The sequence below is a fragment of the Sapajus apella genome, unplaced genomic scaffold (genome assembly GCF_009761245.1).
Source record: "Sapajus apella isolate SASKATOON/1434 unplaced genomic scaffold, GSC_monkey_1.0 scaffold25, whole genome shotgun sequence".
NCBI lineage: Eukaryota > Metazoa > Chordata > Mammalia > Primates > Cebidae > Sapajus > Sapajus apella.
The window spans coordinates 16625568-16649391 of NW_022436965.1; the positions used below are offsets into that span (position 1 = coordinate 16625568).

The 23824-nt window shown below is 36.2% G+C and overlaps 1 protein-coding gene across 1 annotated transcript in view; it reads left to right on the top strand.

Annotated features, from left to right (window-relative positions):
• The first annotated feature begins 802 nt into the window (after positions 1–802).
• Positions 803–23824, top strand: part of SLC9C2 (solute carrier family 9 member C2 (putative)) — a 74314-nt gene continuing 51292 nt past the window's right edge. The window contains exons 1-6 of the mRNA XM_032291365.1: positions 803–1045; positions 3347–3447; positions 5147–5275; positions 16514–16679; positions 21268–21384; positions 22874–23035. Coding sequence (XP_032147256.1) covers positions 922–1045; positions 3347–3447; positions 5147–5275; positions 16514–16679; positions 21268–21384; positions 22874–23035 — 799 coding nt within the window. The 5' untranslated portion in view covers positions 803–921. The remainder of the gene's footprint in view (positions 1046–3346; positions 3448–5146; positions 5276–16513; positions 16680–21267; positions 21385–22873; positions 23036–23824) is intronic.

Here is a 23824-nt window from a genome sequence, read left to right on the forward strand (position 1 = left end):
GGTTATTCACCCTTATCCTCATTCCAAAACCTTAACTGGTGTTACTCAACTTGATTTTGTTTCCCATCCACCATCTTTTATTCGAAGGATGCAGAGAGAAGAAAAATAGATATTGGGGCTGGAGTGGTAAAATGGAATTCCAGAATGATTTATACCCACAGAGAAGGAGGGGCATAACATTTATCCTTGCATCTTCCCCCTCAAAGAGTTCAGCCCATCAAATATTTTTGGAGAGCCTATCTTGTGCCACATACCATGTGCACAGCCTTAAGGAAAGTTTGGGCACTGGCCTTTGAGAAACTCCCTGTCCAATGGGTAAAGCAAGCACATTACCATATTGGTATAATGGTAAATGTGCCAATCAATGCACCCCCTCTTTCCATATGCATGTAACAGTACAAGGAGTAAATACTAACACTGCTGTTAGTGTTCCTATAAAATGTTCTTGGAGCAAGAGATAGGACAAGAGGTATTAATGTGTGCTCTGTGACAAGAAGAGACATGCTCAGATCTGAGTGTGGCACAATCTTAGGTAGAAAGAGTATGGATGAATTGGGTCTTGGTAGGTCTCATGTTCTTTTTGCATGCTATACAGTTTAGTGTGCAGAAGTGTAAGTGTCAATAATAACCGAAACGACTCCCATCAAGTTAGGTCTGGGGAAAAGCAGCAGCAAAAATGAGTTACTTCTGGTCCAAAACAAAAGTACCAGACCTGATTTACTCTGCGGGCATCCAGCTGACTACCTTGTTGAAGACAAACATTTCATAATGCTTGTATGTTTCATTGTTGCTTTGGGAGGTAAGCGATTGTGGTCTCATGTTCTTTTTGCATGCTATACAGGTTAGTGTGCAGAAGTGAAAGTGTCAATAATAACCGAAACGACTCCATCAAGTTAGGTCTGGGGAAAAGCAGCAGCAAAAATGAGTTACTTCTGGTCACAAAACAAAAGTACCAGACCTGATTTACTCTGCGGGCATCCAGCTGACTACCTTGTTGAAGACCAACATTTCATAATGCTTGTATGTTTCATTGTTGCTTTGGGAGGTAAGCGATTGTTTTTGAAATTCATCTTTCTTCTGTTCTGTGAACCTTTTGTCAATGCAGAAAGCCATCACAACTACATACCTCAAAAGAAAGGGCCCAATGAAAAGATAAAGACATGGGTTAATACTGTCAATCTCGCTTCATTTAATTATAAGTAGGATCTATTCTATATTCCTCTATTCAGTAACATTTGCTGAGCATGTAGTGTGGTAGACATGTAAGAAGAATAACTTAACTTCAAGGAGTCTTCTCATGGGGGAGATTGGCAAACACATAATTACTGTGCAGTGTGTTAAGTATAACTATAAAGGTGTGGCCAAGATTCTCTGCTCACAAGAATGAGGAAGAGCTGTACACTGCCTGCCTGGCCAGACCTAACCTAACCAAAATATCTGAGAGAGGAGAGGGCAATGGGAGCAAACACACAAATAGAGCCCAGGCATACAATTCATGATTTACATAATTGATGTCATTAATTTTGTCCATTTTACTATGGCTTTTGATGTGATCGTTCTTCAGGGAAGATAAATAACCCATCCCAACCCCAAGAAGAAAATTAGGAAAGGCTTCACAAATAAGGACCTCTTAATGTTAAGAATTCAACAGGTATAGTGAATGATATTCATGCGGATCAAGCAACATATTCAATACACAGATGCTTTAGTCTGCAATTCAATGCTAGAGATGAGGAAAAAGTTTCTAGACTCCTGTAAAATAAAATTTATTTGGGAAAAATAGCTGCTTTAAAATCCTTTCTGGTACTAGGAATACTATATAGAAACAAATAATGAAGCAAGTATGCATAAAGAACTCCTTCAATTTAACCCATTGTATCAAGGAGTGAAATTGCTTTCCTTGGGGATCTTTAATGTACTCACTAATGATCTTGGTCCCTTTTGATATCACAAGGTGCTGACGACCATGAACTAGCTCTATAACCTTTATAGAGACGAATGCTCCAGTAATAAAGAGCATTGCAGAGATAGTGTAAAAAACATTTCTTAATCTGGTCTTACCTGTTAGAAGTGCAGATGCCAGCCGGGCGCGGTGGCTCAAGCCTGTAATCCCAGCACTTTGGGAGGCTGAGGCGGGTGGATCACGAGGTCAAGAGATCGAGACCATCCTGGTCAACAAGGTGAAACCTCGTCTCTACTAAAAATACAAAAATTAGCTGGGCATGATGGTGCGTGCCTGTAGTCCCAGCTACTCGGGAGGCTGAGGCCGGAGAATTGCTTGAACCCAGGAGGCGGAGGTTGCGGTGAGCCGAGATCGTGCCATTGCACTCCAGTCTGGGCAACAACAGCAAAACTCCGTCTCAAAAAAAAAAAAAAAAAAAAAGAAGTGCAGATGCCTTTGATTATCAGGTTGTATCCTAATAAACCCATCATAAATTAAAAATATTGTAAGTTGAAATGCATTTAATACAACTAACCTACTGAACATTGTAACTAAGACTAGCCTACCTTAAAAGCTTTCATAACATATCAGCCTACAGTTAGACAAAATCATCTAACACAAAGTCTATTTTATAATAAAATATTGACTATCTCAGGTAATTTAGTAAATATTGTACTAAACATGAAAAACAGAATGGTTGTATGAGTACTCGAAGTATAGTTTCTTCCAAATTTGTATCACTTTTGCACCATCCTAAAGTAAGTCAAGACCTTCTGTATTAATATTTAATGATGCGGCTTGACTTATAACTGGAAGTCAGGAAATGCAGAATCTGGGATGCCAATGAATCTTAATTGAATTATAGTTTATTTATTGTCTCTGGAGGGAATGAAATGAATAACTTTAGACAGAGTAGAATTTCAAGGCAAGAAAATGCAGATAGAGAATAATGACTGGCTTTTGTTACTAGTATCATAAAAGCAGTTTCTCTATAGAGCTCAGTTAAATGTCTTTCTGGCTTCTGGGAAAATTATAGAAATATGTCGCTATAGCTTAGGATGAGGAATCATTAACATAAGGTGTACTATGTAGATGTAAAACTGGGCTTTCCATAATTTCTCACTGTCCGATCCATTGGTAAGAAACCCATACATTATTCTGATGTGTCACGGGGTGGGCAAATGGGAAGTTGTTGAAACATTAATATTTTCCAGATTCGCCTGTGAAAGATGCCTTATTATATGTTATATACTTAAGAGACAGCATTTATAACAGCTATCAGCTATTCATCCACAAGAATATGACACTCGGAAGTTTGAAATTAAACAACTAGAGAAAAGAAATATTAATTAAATTGTTTTGAAACAAATTATGTTTAAATAACACATATATACATTTCTTTAGGGTTTTTGAAGACGTGTTTAAAGAATTCTGAAGTCATTGTTTTGACAATTCTCTCTCTATCAGGATTTGTGATAGGACGAATGGCCTACAATTCTGTTGAGGTATGTACTATAAATTAGAGAAAAAATTAGAGGAAAGAGGCCAAAAATAAAGTCTACTCCCATCTTATTCCTGAATGCATGGAATATTTTCTCTTATGGGAAGAGTTACTCAAAAAATTCTATCTGGTATTAAAAAATTAGAAAATAAAAAAAAAAAACACACAGTAAAGGACACATCAATTAGGGAAGCTTTAAAAAAGTAGTAATAAGAGAAAAATGTGGCTGGGTGTGGTGGTTCACACCTGTTATCACAGCACTTTGGGAGGCCGAGGCGGGTGGATCACTTGAGGCCAGGAGTTTGAGACCAGCCTGGCCGACATGGCAAAACCCTGTCTCTAATAAAAATACAAAAATTAGCCAGGAGGGGTGACCCATGCCTATAATCCCAGTGACCTGGGAGACTGAGGCACAAGGATCACTTGAACCCAAGAGACGTAGGTTGCAGTGAGCCAACATCACTCCACTGCATTCCAGCCTGGGCATCAGCACAAGATTGTAAAAAAACAAACACACACACACAAAACCAAAACAAAACAAAAAAAATAAAGCAAGGAAAATGTGTTTGCATTTTTGGGTTTATTATTTGCTTCTGGAGCCTTGCTCTTCCCCTCCACATACAGTGGCTTCTTCCCTGCTGTTGCCTTATAAAAGACCTGCTTATAAATGGCACCAGTTATGTTCATCACGAGGCATGGGCACTGCCAGATTAAATGTAAAACATGCTTCACATAATATATACTATAGATACAAAACAACATTCATTTATTTATCAACCTAGTATTAACTTCTGATTTCAGCTGTATAGCAGTATGATCAATAACAATTTGCTGTCACTCATTCCTTTATTTTTTAAAAATGGAGATAATGCTTGTACCCATCTAGGATTGTAAATACCTCTTCCTAATCTTCTGAAATACCACCGCTACTACTAGCTGACATCTTCAGAGTGTGCCAGGCTCTCTTTTAAGTGCTTTGTATTTATTAATTTATTAGCTTAGTAACCTTTGAGTTAATTTATTCAGTCTCACAGCAACCCACTGAAAGCAGATACTCTATTTCCATTTTACAGATGAGCAAAGTGAGGTATAGGGAGGTGATGTAATGAAAGTTAAACTAGGGGGCCAAAATAAACTTTTTAGTATGGAATATTTATAGCCCTTCAATCATTGTTGTTGAGTTTTCCATTAATCTGTGTACAACCTTCATGATTTATGCCTTATGTATACAATCTACTGTTTTCTATGAATTATTTTTCTCTACTGTCCCACTTAAAGATTTAAAAATCCTAAGCCCATGTCTGTGAAACAAGCACCCATTCAGGATTCTTTCCTCAACTAAAGCAAATGGAAATAAACATCTAACAGTCAAATTAAAAAATACTTACCTGTGAATCACCTAAAATATTTTCTAATATTACCAATGTAGGTAATATTGAAAATACTGATTGCATATCATAAACAGTGTTTGTGTAGCTGCAAACCATATAATTCACTGAATAGAGGACTACATATATAACCCATATGGATGGCTACATTAAGAAATCTACCATGGGACCCTTAGGATTGCCCTTGTAAATACTCTCTCACTAGCTGTAAACTGAGAGATTCTAAAATGTGTATTGATTGACATAGCATCAAACTAATTTCTAATACTTGGAATTGGTAGCAAACTAATTTCTTGTTTGCCTTTGTTATTTTAGGTGCACCAAATTGTCTACCCTCTTATAAGAACATCAAGTTTTTCACTTTTTTCTTACTTTTCACCTTTAATTATGTTCATGGCTGCTTTGGATGTAGACTTTTATATAGTCAAGAATGTGTTTTGGCAGGTAAGAAACACCTTTAAAACAAAGTATGATCAATTTTTGCTTATGCATGTTGATAGAGAAAATGGCTGCATATATAGATGATTAATAATTCATAAAATCTCACATTTTATTTGTTTTGCCGTCTTCATTCAACAGAACTACTAACTAAAAGAAATTGAAGGGAGATGAAAGAAATTAGTATTTGCTGAGTGACCATTATGACTAGGCATTCTCAGTGTAAATATCATCTCCATTTTGCATATGAGCAAACTGAAGCTTAGAGATCACAAACAAGGATAATAAATGGCAGAATTTGGATTCTAGTCCCACATCTGACATAATCTCAACTGTGTCTGTAGATTTGCCCATTTTTCCTGCAAAGATTGTTACTTGTGTCTTCCTTCCTTTTTTCTAAATCATGATTGTTGGACTGTTTTATTTCTTTTTTCAGAGAACATTTTATTTTGGTTTTATTCTGTTCTTTTTAATATCTTAATAGTTGATTGATTTTTAGCTTTTTTTTGTTTTCTGTGTGCAGTTAAAGTTTTAAATTTTCTTTTTAGTGGCATCCCACATGTTTTGGTTTTTAGTGTATTCATCATGATCCAGTTCTACAGTTTCTTAAACTTTTTGACCCATTAATTATTTATAAATTGTTTTGAATTTTCCAAATATGATGTTTTATTATTATTTCTCTTATCACACTGTGATCAGAGAATGTGTTTTGTATGTCAGTTCTTTGATTTGTGAAGATTTGCTTTGTAGCCTTGAATATGACTGGTTTTTCCAAATGTTGTGTTTGCTTTATAAAAATGCATATTCTCTAATTGTTGGATGCAGGGGTCTAAATTTGTTCAGTAGATTGTTTTGTTAATTATGAAGTTCAATCTTCTATATTTTTCCCAATATTGTTTTTCAGCTAAATCTAACAAGTTTCCACTATCACTGTGGATTTATCGTTTTCTCCTTGCAATTCTGTCAGCTTTTACTTTATACAAATAGAGGTTGTTATTAAGTGTCTATAAGTATTAATATTTTCCCAGTTAATTTTTTTCTTATTATTTAATTTCCCTTTTATCCCAAATAATGCTTTTTGCCTTAAATGAATTTTATCTGGTATTACTATAGCTACATCAGCTTTATTTTGTTATTTGCTACAATTTTTCCATCCTTTTATTTTCAAGATTTTGGTGTCATGACGTTTAGATGTCTTTTTGATAGTATACAGTTGGATTTTGTTATTTTTTCCAAGTTGACAATTTCTGCTGCTTTTTAAAAACTAGTTTTAGTCCATTAGTATTTATTGAAATTAAAAATAGATTTAGAAGAGAAAAGATTTTAACAGATTTGAGACACCAAGGAAGACATATGGATGGAATAAAGGCACTTGGAAAGACACTCAACATTGTAAGTCATTAGAGAAACACACATTAAAACCACAGTGAGATACCACTGTCTACCTACTGGAGTAGCAACAACAAACTTGTTAATGCCAAGTGCTAGTGAAGATATGAAGACAATGAAACTTGCATACATTGTTCGTGAGAATGTAAAATGGTAAAACCACTTTGGAAAACACTTTGGGAGCTTCTTATAAAGTTAAACATACACTTGCCACATGACTCACCAATCTCACTCCTATGTTTTATTTCAAGCAAAATGAAAACTTATGTTTAAAAAACCTCTATATGAATCTCTATAGCAGCTTTATTTATAATATCACATGTCTGGAAACACTCTTCAACTGGTGAATGGATAAACAAATTGTGGAACATCTTTTTTTTTAATTTAAAATGAAATTCTGGTATTTGAACTTTTTTTAAAAAAAAAAGAAAAAGAAGAAAGAGAGAAAGAAAGAAAAAAAAGAATTAAAAAAAACGAAGGAGAGGAAGAAAGAGGAAGAGGAAGAGGGAGAGAGAACGGGGGTGTTGCTTTATTGCCCAGGCTAGCATGCAGTCTAAAAATGGATATGCCTATAATTGTGCTTAATAATAGAGACATAAAAAAAAAGAAAAAAAAATGAGGGAAGAAAATAACAAACAAGCAGCCAACCAATATTTCATTTAAACCTGTAAATAGGTGTGATGTGGTACTAAGAAGAGTGTATATTTTGTGTATTTAAAGTGGAGAGTTCTATAAATGCTAAGTTTACTTGTTCCAGATCTGAGTTCAAATCCTGGATATTGTTGTTAATTTTCTGTCTCATTGATCTGTCTAATGTTGATGTTGAAGTCTCGCACTATTATTGTGTGTGAGTCTAAGTCTTTTTATAAGTCTTAAATATCTGGGTATTCCTGTATTGGGTGTGTATATATTTAGGATCTTTAGCTCTTCTTGTTGCATTGATCCTTTCATCATTATGTAATATCCTTCTTTGCTTCTTGTGATCTTTGTTGCTTTAAAGTCTATTTTATCAGAGGCAAAAATTGCAACTCCTGCTTTTTATTTATTTATTTACTTACTTACTTATTTATGCTCTCCATTTGGTTGGTAAATCTTTCTCCATCCCTTTGTTTTGAGTCTTTGTGTATCCTTGCATGTGAGATGGGTCTGGATGCAGCATACTGATGGGTTTGGCTTTTTTTGCCTGTCCGTGTCTCTTGATTGGGGGATTTAGTCTATTTAAATTTAGAATTAATAATAATATATGTGAGTTTAATACTGCCATTTAATGTTAGCTGGCTGTTTTGACCATTAGTTGATGTAAATTCTTGATTATGTTGATGCTCTTTACTTTTTGGTATTTTTTAGAAAGGCTGATACTGGTTGTTCCTTTCTATGTGTAGTGGTTCTTTCAGAAGGTCTTGTAAAGCAGGCCTGGTGGTGATGAAATCTCTGAGCACTTGCTTGTTCACAAAAGATTTTATTTTTCCTTCGCTTATGAAGCTTAGTTTGGCTGGATGTAAAATTCTGGGTTGAAAGTTCTTTTCTTTAAGGATGTTGAATATTGGCCCCCACTCTCTTCTGGCTTGTAGGGTTTCTCCTGAGAGATCTGCTGTGAGTCTGATAGGCTTCCCTTTGTGGGTAACCTGACCTTTCTCTCTGGCTGCCCTCAGTATCTTCTCCTTCATTTCAACCCTGGTGAATCTGATGATTATGTGCCTTGAGGTTGGTCTTCTTGAGGAATATCTTTGTGGTGTTCTCTGTATTACCTGGAGTTGAATATTGTCCTGCCTTGCTAGGTTGGGAAGGTTCCCCTGAATAATATCCTGAAGCGTATTTTCCAGCTTGGATAGATTCTCTTCGTCACATTCAGGTACACCTATCAAACGTAGATTAGGTCTTTTCACATAGTCCCATATTTCTTGGAGACTTTGCTTGTTCCTTTTTATCCTTTTTTCTCTAATCTTGTCTTCTCGTTTTATTTCATTAAGTTGGTCTTTGACCTCTGATATCTTTTCTTCTGCTTGATCAATTCGGCTGTTAAAACTTGTGCATACTTCGCGAAGTTCTCGTGTTGTGTTTTTCAGCTCCATTAATTCACTTATATTCCTCCCTAAATTGTGTATTCTTGTTAACATTTCGTCAAACCTTTTTTCAAAGTTCTTAGTTTCTTTGCATTGGGTTAGAACGAGTTCTTTTAATTCACTGAAGTTTCTTATCATCCACCTTTTGAAGCCTGCTTCTGTTAATGGAACACACTCGTTCTCCATCCAGCCTTGTTCCGTTGCTGATGAGGAACTGTGATCCCCTGTAGAGGGAGAGGCGTTCTGATTTTAGGTATTCTCAGCCTTTTTAGGCTGGTTTCTTCCCTTCGTTATAGATTTATCCATCTGTGGTCTTTATAATTACCGTCTTTATAATTGGGTTTCTGAGTGGACGTCCAACTTGTTGATTCCCAGAGCTAAAATCTGAGCAACCCACTGTGCCGGCCAAAACAGCGGTGTTAAGATTGATGGTGCTTTTCTGACTCTGCACCAAGAACCTCTGCACCAAGGCAGCGGCAAAACCGCCTCACCGGCCACAAGAGTCACACTGGCAACCCGTGGGGCTCCTCTGCTGGGAATCTCCTGGTGCGTGAGCAACAAAAATTCATCTGAAACTGTGGCGTCCTCTCCTTCTCTGTGCTTTCCCTGGGAGCTACCATCCTGAGCTGCTAGTGATCAGCCATCTTGGATCTCTCTCCTGGAACATCTTATAATGAAATATTACTCAGCGATAAAAAAAGGAATGGAGTATTGATAGGCACAACAAGGAAGAATTTAAAATGCATTATGCTAAGAGAAATAAGCCAGCCTCCAAGGGAGACATACAATTATATAATTACATTCATAGACCTTCTAAAAATGGCAAAATTATAGGTCTAGAGAACATCATTGGTTGCTAGGGGTTGCAGTTGGGGAAAAGAGTTGACTACAAAGATGTAGCCTGAGGAAATTTTGGGAGTGATGTATGTGTTTTGTTTCTTAGTTGTGGTGTGATTACATAACCGCATGCATTTATCAAAACTCAAATAACTGTACACCAAAAGAGTAGATTTTACTGTTTATAAATTGAAAATAAAGTTTTTAAAAGGAATATATTTGGACTTTTTCTCACATGTTATTTTGTCCTTTTATTTACCTTTTATTTACTTTTTCTCATTCTTTCTTTTCTCAATTAATTGAGTTAATTCAGTTTTCTTTAATCCCTTTGTTCCCTCTACCAATTTAACAGTTTTATGTTCCTTTTTTTATGGCAGGCATTTCTGGCTGCTTATCCAATATGTGGTCTCCCTCTCTTTCTGACTAATAGAAACTCAGTATTTTTTTGTTGGTATGGCAATAGGCCTAGTGTGAAATATCATACTTCCAAGCATTCCTGACAACTTTGGTAGCTTAAGAAGACAGTTTGGCCAATGAAAAATGTACAAAAGTTTGCTGAATAGGCTTCTAGAAAGCCCTATTGGGGGTCAAATCATCTGGCATGTGCTTTTTGCTCTTTGCTTTACCTTGCTTTCTGCCTGGAGCCCTCCAGTGGGCTGAAATGAGTATCCATCTTGAGATTGTGAAGTGGTGACCATGAGAACAGACACTAAAGATGGTTGAACACAAAGAGGAAAAAGAGCCTGGGTCCCTAAAAGCATTGGGAGCCACCATACTAGCACAAGGCTGCTTATTCTGGATTTAGGATTACTTGAGAAAAACAAAATCTCCATTTATTATTATAAGTGCTCTTTTCTGTTAAATGCAGTCAAAATTGCTATATTCCTAAATACAGTTTTCTTAGTGGTTTCATACATTAAAAAAATCTTAAATTGTAATAATTATATTTGATTTAACAAGTCTAAAGCTAAATAGCTTTGCCTTTCTCCAAATAATGCAGGAACTTCAGAATGCTTTAATCATCCTTTCTCATCTTATATTTTGTTACATTATTGACATAGTACTAACATCTTTGAAATTAGTCATTATCATTATTATTACTATTGTAATGTTTTAGGTACCAGTGCTTCTCTCCACTCGTCACAAGCTTACCAATTTCAGTTTCTTTGCTCACGGTTCGTTTTTGCATCCAACTCCATCTTTTGGGATTCAGCTTCCTTTTTCCTGAATTTTTGCTCTAGTGACTTTTTAAAAATTGTATTTTTTAATTGACTAATAATTGTACATAGTTATGAAATACATAGTGATCTTTCCATATCTATAATGTATAATGATCAGATCAGGGTAATTAGCATATTCATCAACTCAAACATTTATCATTTCTTCATGTTGGGAACATTCAATGTCTTCCTTCTAGCTACATGAAACTATGTAATATATTGCTGTTAAATATAGTCATCCTGCAGTGTTATAGAACACTGGAAGTTATTCCTATTTAGCTGCGATTTTGTATCCTTTTCATTAAAGATCTGTGAGTAGTCATCTTTTTTCATTTCATCTTTTTTCTTAGTGGCTTCATCTGTTTTCATTTAGTCTTTGTTTCTCTGAAAATGTATCTGTTTTGTCTCAATTTGGATAATACCTGAGCTTAATTGTTGCTTTTGAGACAACTGCTATTAATTGTAATTGTCATTATTTGTAAGTACCTGTCTTTCTTTTAGATTGTCTCTTTCTCTTGGTGTCCTGTACTCACCTCTTATCCACCATTTTGCTTTCTCTGGTGTCAGTTATCCAAGGTTTCAGTTACCTGTGGCCAACTATGGTTCGAAAATATTAACTGTAGGTCTCCAAGAACTTGCTTTATGAATCTGAGTGCTCCTGTGTTGGGTGCATTTAGGATAGTTAGGGCTTCTTGTTGAATTGAACCCTTTACCATTATGTAATGCCCTTCTTTGTCTTTTTGATCTTTGTTGGCTTCAAGTCTGTTTTGTCTGAAATTAGGGTAGCAACCCCTGCATTTTTCTGATTTCCATTTGCTTGGTAGACTTTCCTCCGTTCCTTTATTTTGAGCCTGTGGGTGTCATTCCATGTGAGATAGGTTTCTTGAAGACAGCATACCATTGGGTCTTGCTTTTTTTTTTTTTTTTTCTTTGAGACGGAGTTTCACTCTTGTTACCCAGGCTGGAGTGCGATGGCGCGATCTCGGCTCACCGCAACCTCCGCCTCCTGGGTTCAGGCAATTCTCCTGCCTCAGCCTCCTGAGTAGCTGGGATTACAGGCATGTGCCACCATGCCCAGCTAATGTTTTGTATTTTTAGTAGAGACGGGGTTTCACCATGTTGACCAGGATGGTCTCGATCTCTTGACCTTGTGATCCACCCGCCTCAGCCTCCCAAAGTGCTGGGATTACAGGCTTGAGCCACCGTGCCCGGCAGGGTCTTGCTTTTTATCTAACTTGCCACTCTGTACCTTTTAAATTGGGCATTTAGCCCATTTAAATTCAAGGTTATAATAATAATAATAATAATTATTATTATTATTATTATTACTTTTTGAGACAGAGTCTTACTCTACTGCCCAGGCTGGAGTGCAATGGCATGATCTTGGCTCACTGAAACTTCTGCCTCCTGGGTTCAAGCGATCCTCCTGCCTCAGCCTCCTGAGTAGCAGGGATTACAGGGGCACACCACCATGCCTGGCTAATTTTTTGTATTTTTAGTAGAGACAGGGTTTCACCATATTGGCTAGGCTGGTCTCAAACTCCTGACCTTGTGATCCACTTGCCTTAGTCTCCCAAAGTGCTGGGATTACAAGCATGGGCCATTGCGCCTGGCCAAGGTTATTATTGATATGTGTTGATTGGATCCTGTCATTGTGGTGTTATCTATTTATTATGCTGACTTGTTTATGAGGTTGCTTTATAGTGTCACTGATCTGTGTACTTACCTGTGTTTTTGTATTTGCTGGTGTTAGTCTTTCCTTTCCATATTTAGTGCTCCATTTAAGATCTCTTACAAGGTGGATCTGGTGGTAATGAACTCCCTCAGCATTTGGTTATCTGAAAAGGATCTTATTTTTCCTTTGTTTAGGAAGTTTAGTTTGGCTGGATAGGAAATTCTTGTTTGAGGATTTATTTCTTTAAGAATGTTAAATATAGGTTCCTGATCTCTACTGTCTCGTAGGGTTTCTGCTGAGAGGTCCACTGTTAGTCTGATGGGGCTTCTCTTTGTAAATGAGGCATCCAAATAGGAAGAGAGGAAGTCAAACTGTCCCTCTTTGCAGACAACATTATTCTATATCTAGAAAACCCCATAACCTCAGCCCCAAATCTCCTTCAAGTGATAAATAACTTCAGCAAAATCACAGGATATGAAATCAGTATACAAAATCATTAGCATTACTATACACCAAAAACAGCCAAGCTGAGAGCCAAATTAAGAATGCAATCTCATTCACAATTGACATGAAAAGACTAAAATATCTAGAATACAGCTTACCAGGGAGGTGAAAGACCTCCACAATAAGAAGTACAAAACACTGCTAAAAGTAATCAGAGAAGGCACAAACAAATGGAAAAACATTCCATGCTCATAAATAGAAAGAATCAGTATCATTAAAATGGCCAAACTACCCAAAGCAATTTACAGATTCAATGCTATTTCTATCAAACTACTGCTGACATTCTTTACAGAACTAGAAAAAAGTATTTTAAAATTCATATGAAGCCAAAAAAGAGCCCAAATAGCCAAGGCAATCCTAAGAAAAAGGAACAAAGCTGGAGGCATCACATTACCCAACTTCAAACTGTATTACAGGGCTGCAGTAACCAAAACAGCATGGTACAAAAACACACACATAGTCCAATGAAACAATACAGAATCCAGAAATAAGGCTGCACACCTAAAACCATCTAATCTTCAACAAAGCCTACAAAAACAAACAATGAGTAAAGGACTCCCTAGTCAATGAATCATGCTTGGATAGCTGGCTAGCCATATGCAGAAGATTGAAATTGGACCCCTTTCTTACATCATATACAAAAATCAACTCAAGATGGATTAAAGACAAACATAAAACTAAAAAAACCATGGAAGATAAGCTAGGAAATATCATTCTGGACACAAGAACAAGCAAATATTTCATAATGAAAGATGCCGAAAACAATTGCAACAAAAGCAAAAATTAACAAATGAGATTTAATTAAACTTAAGAGCTTCTGCACAGCAAAAGAAACTATCAACAGAGTAACAACCTATAGAATGGGATAAAACATTTACAAACTATGCATGTGACAAAGGTCTAATATCCAGCATCTACAAGGAATTTAAACAAATTTACCAGAAAAAAACAACTCCATTAAAAAGTGGGCAAAGGATATAAACAGACACTTTTCAAAAGAAGAGATACATGCAGCCAAGGAGCATATGGAAAAAAGCTCAACATCACTAATAATAAAGATATGCAAATCAAAACCACAATGAGATGCTATCTCACACCAGTCAGAATGGCTATTAATAAAAAGTAAAAAAATAACAGATGCTGTCAAGGTTCTAGAGAAAAGTTAATACTTATATACTCTTGGTGGGAGTGTAAATTAGTTCAACCATTGTGGAAAGCAGTATGGCTAAAAATAGAACTACCATTCAACCTAGCAATCCCATTACAGGGTATATACCCAAAGGAGTATAAATAATTCTGCCATAAAGACATATTCACATGAATGTTCATTGCAGCACTAGTCACAATAGCAAAGATATGGAATCAACTTAAATGCCCGTCAATGCCAGATTGGGTAAAGAAAATGTGGCACATATTTGCCACAGAATACTATGCAGCTGTAAAAAAGAATGAGATCATGTCTTTTGCGGGAACATGGATGGAGCTGAAGGCTCCTTATCCTTATCAAACTAATGCAGGAACATTTTCTCACTTATAAGTGAGAGCTAAGTAGTGAGAACTCATGGACATAAAAAGGAGAACAACAGATACTGGGGCTTACTTACTTGAGGATTCAGGATGGAAGGAAGGAGAGGATCAGAAAAAAATAACTGTTGTGTACTAGGCTTAGTACCTGGGTGATGAAATAATCTGTTCAGCAAACCCCCATGACACAAGTCTACCTATATAACAAACCTACACATGTTATCTCTGAACCTAAAATAAACACTTTTGAAAAAAAGAAAATATTAAATGAAAAATTCTAGAAAAATTCATGCATTTCAAATTCTGTGCCTTTCTGAGTAGTGTGATAAAATCTTGTGTCATTTTACTCTGTCCTGCCCAGGATGTGACTCATCCTTTTGACCTGCATGTCCACTCTGTACACCTCCTGTTCATTAGTCACTTAGTAGCCAACTCAGTTATCAGATAGACCATAGGGTATCACAGTGCTCATTCAAATAACCCTTATTTTACTTTGTAATAGCCCTAAAGTGTAAGAGTAGCTATGCTGTCATACTGTTATTCTTGTTCTATTTTATTATTATTATTGTTAATCTTTTACAGTGCCTAATTTATAAATTAAACTTTATCATAGATATATATATATTTTAAAAAACTATAATATATATAGGGTTGGTACTATCTGTGATTTTAGACATCCCCTGGGATCTTGGAGCCTATCCCATGCCGATAAAGGAGGAAGATTGTACTTTCACTGTGATGTTTCTGGGTATTAGTATCTTTTTATTTATACATACCAAGACTTCTTAGGCTTACTAAATCTGATTGCCTAAGTGCAGGAGTTTGAGGTTGCAATGAACCATGATATTATCACTGTACTCCAACCTGGGTGACAGAGCAATCCTCCCACCTCAGTTTCCTGAGTAGCTGTTTCTACAGGTGTGCACCACCGTGCCCAGCTAATTTTTAAGATTTTTTTGTACAGGTGGAGTGTCACTATGTTTCCCAGGCTGGTCTCAAACTATTGAACTCAAGAGATCCTCCTGCCTTGCCTCCCAAAGTGCTGGGATTATCAGCATGAGCCACTGTGCCTGGCCTCCTCCCTTAATTATTTTATAAGGCTTCTTTAACCTTAACACCAAAACTATATAGGAATATTAAGAGAAAGAAAAATCATGAGCCAATCTTGCCCACAAACACAGAACAATTCTACACAAATTTTTGGCACAAATATATCCAGTAACATAAAAATAATAAAAACATGATCAAGTCACGTTTATTTCAGAACAAGATTAATTTAACATTTAAAAAATTGCTTAATGTAATTCATGCTCTTAAGAGATTTAGGAAGAAAAACCATATGACATCAATATAGATAAAGAAATAAAAGGACCTAATGGGTAAATTGTGGAAACCTCACAGAAAGTAAAACAAAAAACAGATGGAAAATATGAAAAGGATTGAATAACACAACTATTTTTTTCCTGAAGATAATTTTGAAAAATAAATATTTTCTTATACTTAGGCATAAACAATGTGTGCATAGAAATTACAAAACTCTGTTAATCACTTAATCTCAAGCATTTCATGGCCTTCCCTTTCTCTGTTGCAGAACTACTTGTTTTACAACTAATAAATGGTAAAGCGGGGGATCTTCTGTGAATATATTAGAGTCTTGGTATATAAATTTGTGTCATGTACTAGACACAATATGTCAGTAACAATTTATTTTCCAAACAGGATACATTCTATATAGAAGCAGGAGAGATTTGCATTGTGTTTTAAGAACCTTTCAATATTGAGAGCTATCAAACTAGAGTAACAACAAGAAAGACAGTTGAGTCAATCTTTTTAATAATAAGGTAGAATCTTGTTTATTTGAAAGGGACAGTTTCTTTGTGGAAGGTGGTTAAACTAGAATACCTTTTAAAATTATCTTCCAGGGTAATTGTATAACATTTATAACCAAGATGTGACTCTTAGGATGTAAGTAAATGCCATCATGTCACCATTAGATGTTAAGTCTAATACTGTGTTATGAATTGATTCGCAGGTCTTGTTAGCTGGATTAATCAGCTTTTCTGCAGCGTGCATCATAATTGGATGTGTGGTTATAATATTCAATAAAGAGTCGTGGGATTTGCAATCTTCCCTATTCTTTAGCATCACCCTTAGCATTACCGATCCTCTTCATTCTGCGAATTCACTGAAAACTATTGGTATGTCACATTTATTTCTTTCTCTCATCTTGAAAATATAAGGGTACATCATTTTCTTTTGATTATATTTTTCTTGCATGAATTGTGCACTCAGAAGAATAAGAATCTGTGCTTTTGCTCTTAATCTTGGGGGGTAGAGCAATGATTGAAGGAGACAGTGCAAATAAGACAACCACTGAGGAGATGAGATACATAGCGTCAATTATAATCTCCAAGGAAGATTTTCAGTTTTTTTTCAAAGAGAATGTAACCTTTCTGGAAGGTGATAAAAATTGGCATTCTTGTTCTGTTCCAGTGAATTCTTAGCCACGAGGTAGATATTCTAAGTTGGTGAGTTTGTTTACCAATCAGGGGAAACATTAAGATCCCTAATGAGACTTTTCCAGGGCTTTGCTACCTCCTGTTAGAACTGCCTCCATTTGGAGTTCTAAGGTTTGGCAAGTGGTGGAGAGGGGATTATCGTGTATCTTCAAGAAAAGGGGTGAGGATATAGTCTGGCACTCAAATATATTATTACTCAATAAAAGCTTATTCCCAAGAAGGTTTGGAGTCCTGCACTATTTCCCATATTATTTGGTAAGGTGGAAGATAATTTCACTCTGAAATATCCCCCTATTGTCAGGTTTTTTTCTTTATTTCTTCCAAAAAAAAAAAACAAACCCCAAAACAGGATACATATACAAAATGTGCAGGTTTGTTACACAGGTATATGTGTGCCATGGTGGTTTGCTGCACCTATTGACTTGTATTCTAAGCTCCCTCCCCTCACTCCCACCCCCTAACAGGCGCAGGTGTCCATGTGTTCTCATTGTTCTCACTTATGAGTGAGAATATGTGGTGCTTGGTTTTCTGTTCCTGTGTTACTTTTCTGAGGATGATGGCTTCAAGCTTCAGCCATATCCCTGCAAAGGACATGATCTCATTTCTTTTTATGGCTGCATAGTATTCCATGGTATATATGTAGCACATTTTTTTTTTTTAATCTAGTCTATCATGGATGGGCATTTGTGTTGGTTCCATGTCTTTGCTATTGTAAATAGTGCTGCAATAAACATACATGTTCATGTGTCTTTATAGTAGAATGATTTATATTCCTTTGGGAATATACCCAGTAATGGGATGGCTGGGTCAAATGGTCAGGTTTTATTAACACAGCAATAACAACATGAACGGCTAGATGCTTTGGTTTCTGTTTTGACACAGAAATATTTTCCTAACCAATTTTAAAGTATCAGTTGTATTTAGTGAAAATATATTACCTTATGATTGGAGTGAGAAACCTCCAACCTTTCCAGCATGTGATATTCTTATTTTCATACCCGTGGGAAAACACAGGGTTTTAGGCACTTTTGGTGGTTCTGTTCTAAATTGTTACACGGTTGATATATTTCTCAAAGATTCTGATCCTGTTCTCTTTTTTCTCTTTGCAACCCTAAGTACAATTTTATTTCTCTCTTTCCTTACCTGTCTTTTTCTTCCAACCATTTGTATTTACCTCTTGTTTTATTACTTCATTCTCTTCCCATACTCTCTTGACTGTAAATGGTTATAATAAACTGTAAATGTTATTTACTGCAGTTCCAATGTTCATTTTATTTTTTTAAAAAGGAGTACGGTAGAAAGGCTTCTTTTTTTTTTTTTTTTGAGATGGAGATTTGCTATATCCCTCAGGGTGGAGTGCAATGGCATAATCTTGGCTTACAGCAACCTCTGCCCCCTGGGTTCAAGCAGTTCTCCTGCCTCAACCTCCTGAGTAGCTGGGATTATAAGCATGTACCATTATGCCTGGCTAATTTTTCTATTTTTAGTACAGATGAAGTTTCTCCATGTTGGCCAGGCTGCTCTCGAACTCCTAACCTCAAGTGATCCGCCCACCTTGGCCTCCCGAAGTGCTGGGATTTCAGGGATGAGCCACCTCACCCAGTTGACAGTCCTCTATTTCTTTTTTTTTTCTTTTTTTTGAGACGGAGTTTCGCTCTTGTTACCCAGGCTGGAGTGCAATGGTGCGATCTCGGCTCACCGCAACCTCCGCCTCCTGGGTTCAGGCAATTCTCCTGCCTCAGCCTCCTGAGTAGCTGGGATTACAGGCACGCGCCACTATGCCCAGCTAATTTTTTGTAGTTTTAGTAGAGACGGGGTTTCACCATGTTGACCAGGATGGTCTCAATCTCTTGACCTCGTGATCCACCCTCCTCGGCCTCCCAAAGTGCTGGGATTACAGGTGTGAGCCACCGTGCCCGGCCAATCTTCTGTTTCTTTAAGACAAAACTTTAAGTGAAGGTATTTTGTTGACTCTTAATTCACATTTTTTTTTTTTTTAATTTCAACAACACTCAGGAGGTTAGATGGATTCTGGATCCAGTAGCATTGTCTCCTGATAAGACAAATTTGACTTATTTTTACAGGGAAAGTCACTCTCACTTGTTTTGGGTGTTGGCAGGGCCATCATGTTGTCCCTTTGTGTGAATTAGAAAAATGATTCTTTCTTCAAAACAGTTTTCTTCTATTTAATAGTCATAACATATTAATTTTTTTAAGGAAAAGCTATTTTTGGCCATATGCCTAAAATTATCATAATATACAGAACTACAATTTCTACAGTGTTAATGGCATTTCTTTTGATGAGGTGCCTGCCTGCATTGTAAACCTGTACAACCTAAATCTAAGGTGGACTGGCCCCGTCAAAAATGTAGTGGACATTTATATGTAAGTTAAAAGGAAATTGTCTATTCATTACCTGTTTTAAAAGAGTGCAAGGGCTTAAATAACTTTTATTTTACAGCAAATCTGGAAGAGGATCTTGTAAAGAAATAAAATACAGAGTTTTAGTATGATCTCAATTGAGTGAAAAGAACCATTTACTCAGAAAATGACTTCAGTTTTAAAATGGTTACATGTGAGTCATCACAGAATTATAAAAATTTTTAAAAATTCTTTCCTTTTCCAAATTTTACAATGAATCAATATAAATTAGGTCCACATTAAGCCAAAAAAGAAGGTGGAGAGCAATTCTTACCGTGTCTTACTATTAAAAATAACTATAAATCAAATCCAAAAGGTTTTGGATTTGATTTATAAATGGCTTTATACACCAAGCCTTATACTTTACTTGTTCTGATTAGCCCACAAATGTGAGAGCGGAATTAGAGGATTTCTTCACCAGATAAATCAAATGTGCTAATAGTCTCTCAACCTGTTTAACCAGTATTTTTATGCCTTCTGCCATGACTATGGTAGTAAGGCAGCAACAAGTAGTAAAATGAGATGATTGTGACTGTTAATAACAGCGGATTAGACACTGCAGAGGAAAGGATGAGAAAACTTGAAGATGTAGTGATAGAAAGTATCTAGAATGGAACACAGAGAGAAAAAGACTAGAAAACATGAACTGAGCATTAGTGAGCTGCGGACAATTTCAAATGACCTAATATATAAGTCCCCAAAAGAATAAAGTGGGAGGAACAAATAATTTGAAGAAATCATGGAGGAAAAATTTCTGAATTTGATAATAATGAATGCTACAAATTCAACAAGCTCAATAAACTGCAGGCCCAAGAAATATAAAGAAGACTACACCAAAGCACATAAAAAGCAAATTCCTTAGAACCAATGATAAAGAGAAAATTTTCAAAGCAGCCAGAAACAAAAGACACTTTGTATTTAGAGGAACAAAAATAATGACAGCAGACTTAGAATTCTATACTCAGTGAAAATATCTTTTAAAAGAGTAAAGTGAAGACTTTCTTAAACATACAAAAGCTGAAAGAATTTATCATCAGCAGGCCTGTACTATAAAATTGTTAAAAGTCTTCTAGGCAGAAAGAAAATGATGTTAGATGGGAAGTTGGTTGTGGAATTTTATCTGCTCAAGCCTCTGGAAATCACAGCCAGTTTATTTTTGGTCTCTATGTATTTGTCTATCACGGACATTTCATATAAATCAAATCAGACAATATGTGGCTTTTGTGTCTGGTTTCTTTCACTTAGTATAATGTTTTCAAGGTTCAGGTTGTAGTATGTATCAGTAAGTACTTCATTCCTTTTTGTGGAGCAATAATATTCCATTGTAGGAATATATACATGTATTTATTCATTTGTCGGCTGACAGACATTGAGTTGTTTCTACCTTGTGGCTCTTACGAATAATACTATTATAAATATGTACAAATCTTCAAGTGGTCATACATTTTCAATTATCTTGGGTATATACCTAGAAGTAGAATTGCTGGGGTCGTAATTTGTCCTTATTTCGAAAATGAGATTATTTTGGAATCTGATTCAGGTTTATTCAAACTAAACGTGTTATCTTGAGAAGTATTTGTCTCATTCTGCAACCCAAGTATGGTTGAGACAATGAGCAATACAAGCAGTGCTATCGCCATGTTTCTTTGCCATTGCCAATACAGGAGGCACAATAGAAAAGTTTAAAAATGGTGATTGTGATTGTCTTACAGACTCATCCCAGTCATAGTTGCCTTGTTCTTTTCCTTTTTTCTTTTTCTGTTCTTTCTCTTCTGTTTTTGCTTCCTGTGCAAAAACATTATTTTCATATAGCATATTAAGTTATATTTTGTATTTACTTTTTCAGGCGTTTCTAAAATATATACTGATCTCATTAGAGGAGAATCAGTGATCATTTGTAGCATCACATCAATTTTTTTTGGAATTTTTCGGAACAAGAAAATCTACCTTTCTGTTTTTAGAGGTAGGAGCATTTTTTTTGGTCTGTATATTTTCTAAAACCATTCTAATTAAAATTAAGATACATTCAAGATGTTTTAAGTGTACTGCCTTCTCTATACTTTATTCTTGTGCTGATTACAATGATATATTGAGTAACAAGAAAAAAATCATAGTTGGCCATTTGCATCCATGAATGCAACCAACTGCAGATCAAAAATATTCAGAAAAACTCAATAAAAATAACAATACAACAGTAAAAATGCAAATTAAAAATATATATAGTATAACAACTATTTACATAATATTTACATTGTATTAAGTATTACAAGTAACCTAGAGATGATTTAAAGTACACAGGAGTATGCGCTGTAGGTTATATGCAAATATTACACTATTTTATATCAGGGTTTTGAGGATCTGCAGATTTTGGTATCCAAAGGGGTTCCTGGAACCAATGCTCCATGGATACCTGAGGGAGGACTGCATGTGTGTTCCTGGACATTAAAGGGGAAAGAACATTTAAAAAGGGTTTTAGTTTTTCTCGATATGCATAGATGTATGTGTCCACACGTAGACAATTGTGTCAGCTAACTCAGACTTACTTCTTGCCTGGATCAATCTGGATCTCAATGAATGAGTGCTAAGAATTGGATTGGTTCTGGATTTGGGTCTGAGAGTAAAAGCAGAACGTTCTATGCAGGACTGGAGAGTCCAGTCCTAGAAGTAACAAGAGCCAGACTCCTGCAGCTAAAGACCATTGGGACATGAAGCATGTTGCCTTGCTAGGTTTCCAGATGTGGTACTAGTAGAGATGAAAAGGGGAAAAAAAAATCACAGTATGAAAGGGGAAAATGTGTTTTCCTGATATACTTTTGAGATAGTCACAAAATGAGGAAGATACTAAAAGGAGAAGGAAATATTGAGGAATAAAATGGGGTTTGCAGTGCTTCTCAATGAGGGAGCTATCGGGCATTGGGGTGGGACAATTTCTGTCATTGAGGACTATCCTGATAGCTACCCATTAACTGCCACTAGTGCCCACAGTTATGGTGACTAATGAACATTTTTCATCTTCATTTTCCAATGTCTCCTGGGCTGGGGGCAAGGTCATAAACTAACTGCAGGTTAGCAGTGACCCTGGCCCTGACTAGCTTGGTCTTGACATAGTTTATCTAAAAATTTTTAATTTGGGTTTTTTGTTTGTTTGTTTAGATATTCACTGTAAACCAGTTTGTCACAAGTTTTTCACATTTATTCTCCTTGCCTTTCTCCTGAGGACATTTGAATCTTCTTTCCCTCGATAAACAAATCTTAAGCTGCAGACCATAAGGGAAGGATATTCTAAGAGAGCCTCTTTTACCAGACTTTCACGGGACACTTCTATTTGCTGAAGGATTAGGTCCCTACTCAAAAATCGCATCAGCAAACCAAAGTGCAAAGGCCTAAATGCCATCAATGAAAGAAACGAAAGTTATGGCTCAACATTTTATTTCTTATTTATTTATTTATAGTGTTACATGCAGCCATTGGAATCATCTTGGACATTTTTGGAAGCATAGTATTTGGATATTGGTGTGCAAGAATCATTCAATTTATATTGGCTGACCTTTTCATCAATATGCTGACTGATATCGTTCTCTGCTTTTCAATGGTGTACATGACTTTCTATATTGGTAAGGCAGAAAAAAATACAAAAAGTACTGTCCTCAAAGTAAGCTTTATACACCTTTATTTTTTCCTGATCTTGAATCCAGTTCTTCTTTCCAACATCTCTTTCTTTTTGTGGCCCCACTGTGTGTCTTGTCATACTATCTTACTGTTACCTCTAGCCCTTTCTTGGTCTTTCTTAATATCCTCTTTATTTCAACTCCATGTCCCATTTTCTTGCACTGTTCTCTGTGGTTATTCTATTCTTTTTGAACTCTTCCTTTGACCTTGTATATAATCACCGGCATTCCCTGGGCAGAGGAATCAACACTGAGCTCATTCTGCTCTAACCCTGAGCAAACCATCTGCAAACTGAGGAGGCTGGGAGAGATGCTCCTGAGGCCTTTCTAGATCAACAGCCTTTAATACAATGGTTGCCAAATTGAGGGGACTATAGAAATGGCAGCCTTTACTTAGGCTAGGAGTCAGGAAAGGAGAGGTATATTTATTGTTGAAAGAGAAGCAGGAGAGTGAAATAATCACATGAGTAAGAGTGCCCAGTACTGGCTGACCCTCAGCTAGTTTAGTCCAGTGAAACGGAGATCTAAGTGTTTACTGGCCTGACTGAGGGGCCCAGTCCCTAAGAGACATAGCAACTGTGGCCAAACTGTCAGATTCCACTTTTGCTCTCATCTCACACAGTGAAGCAACTTCTGTTCTTGAAAGACCTCAGGTATCAAGAGGTTGTTTCTCTTTCACCTACAGTTTCACCTACAGCGCTTTTACCTAAAAGCGCTGCTTCTTTTACAGATTCC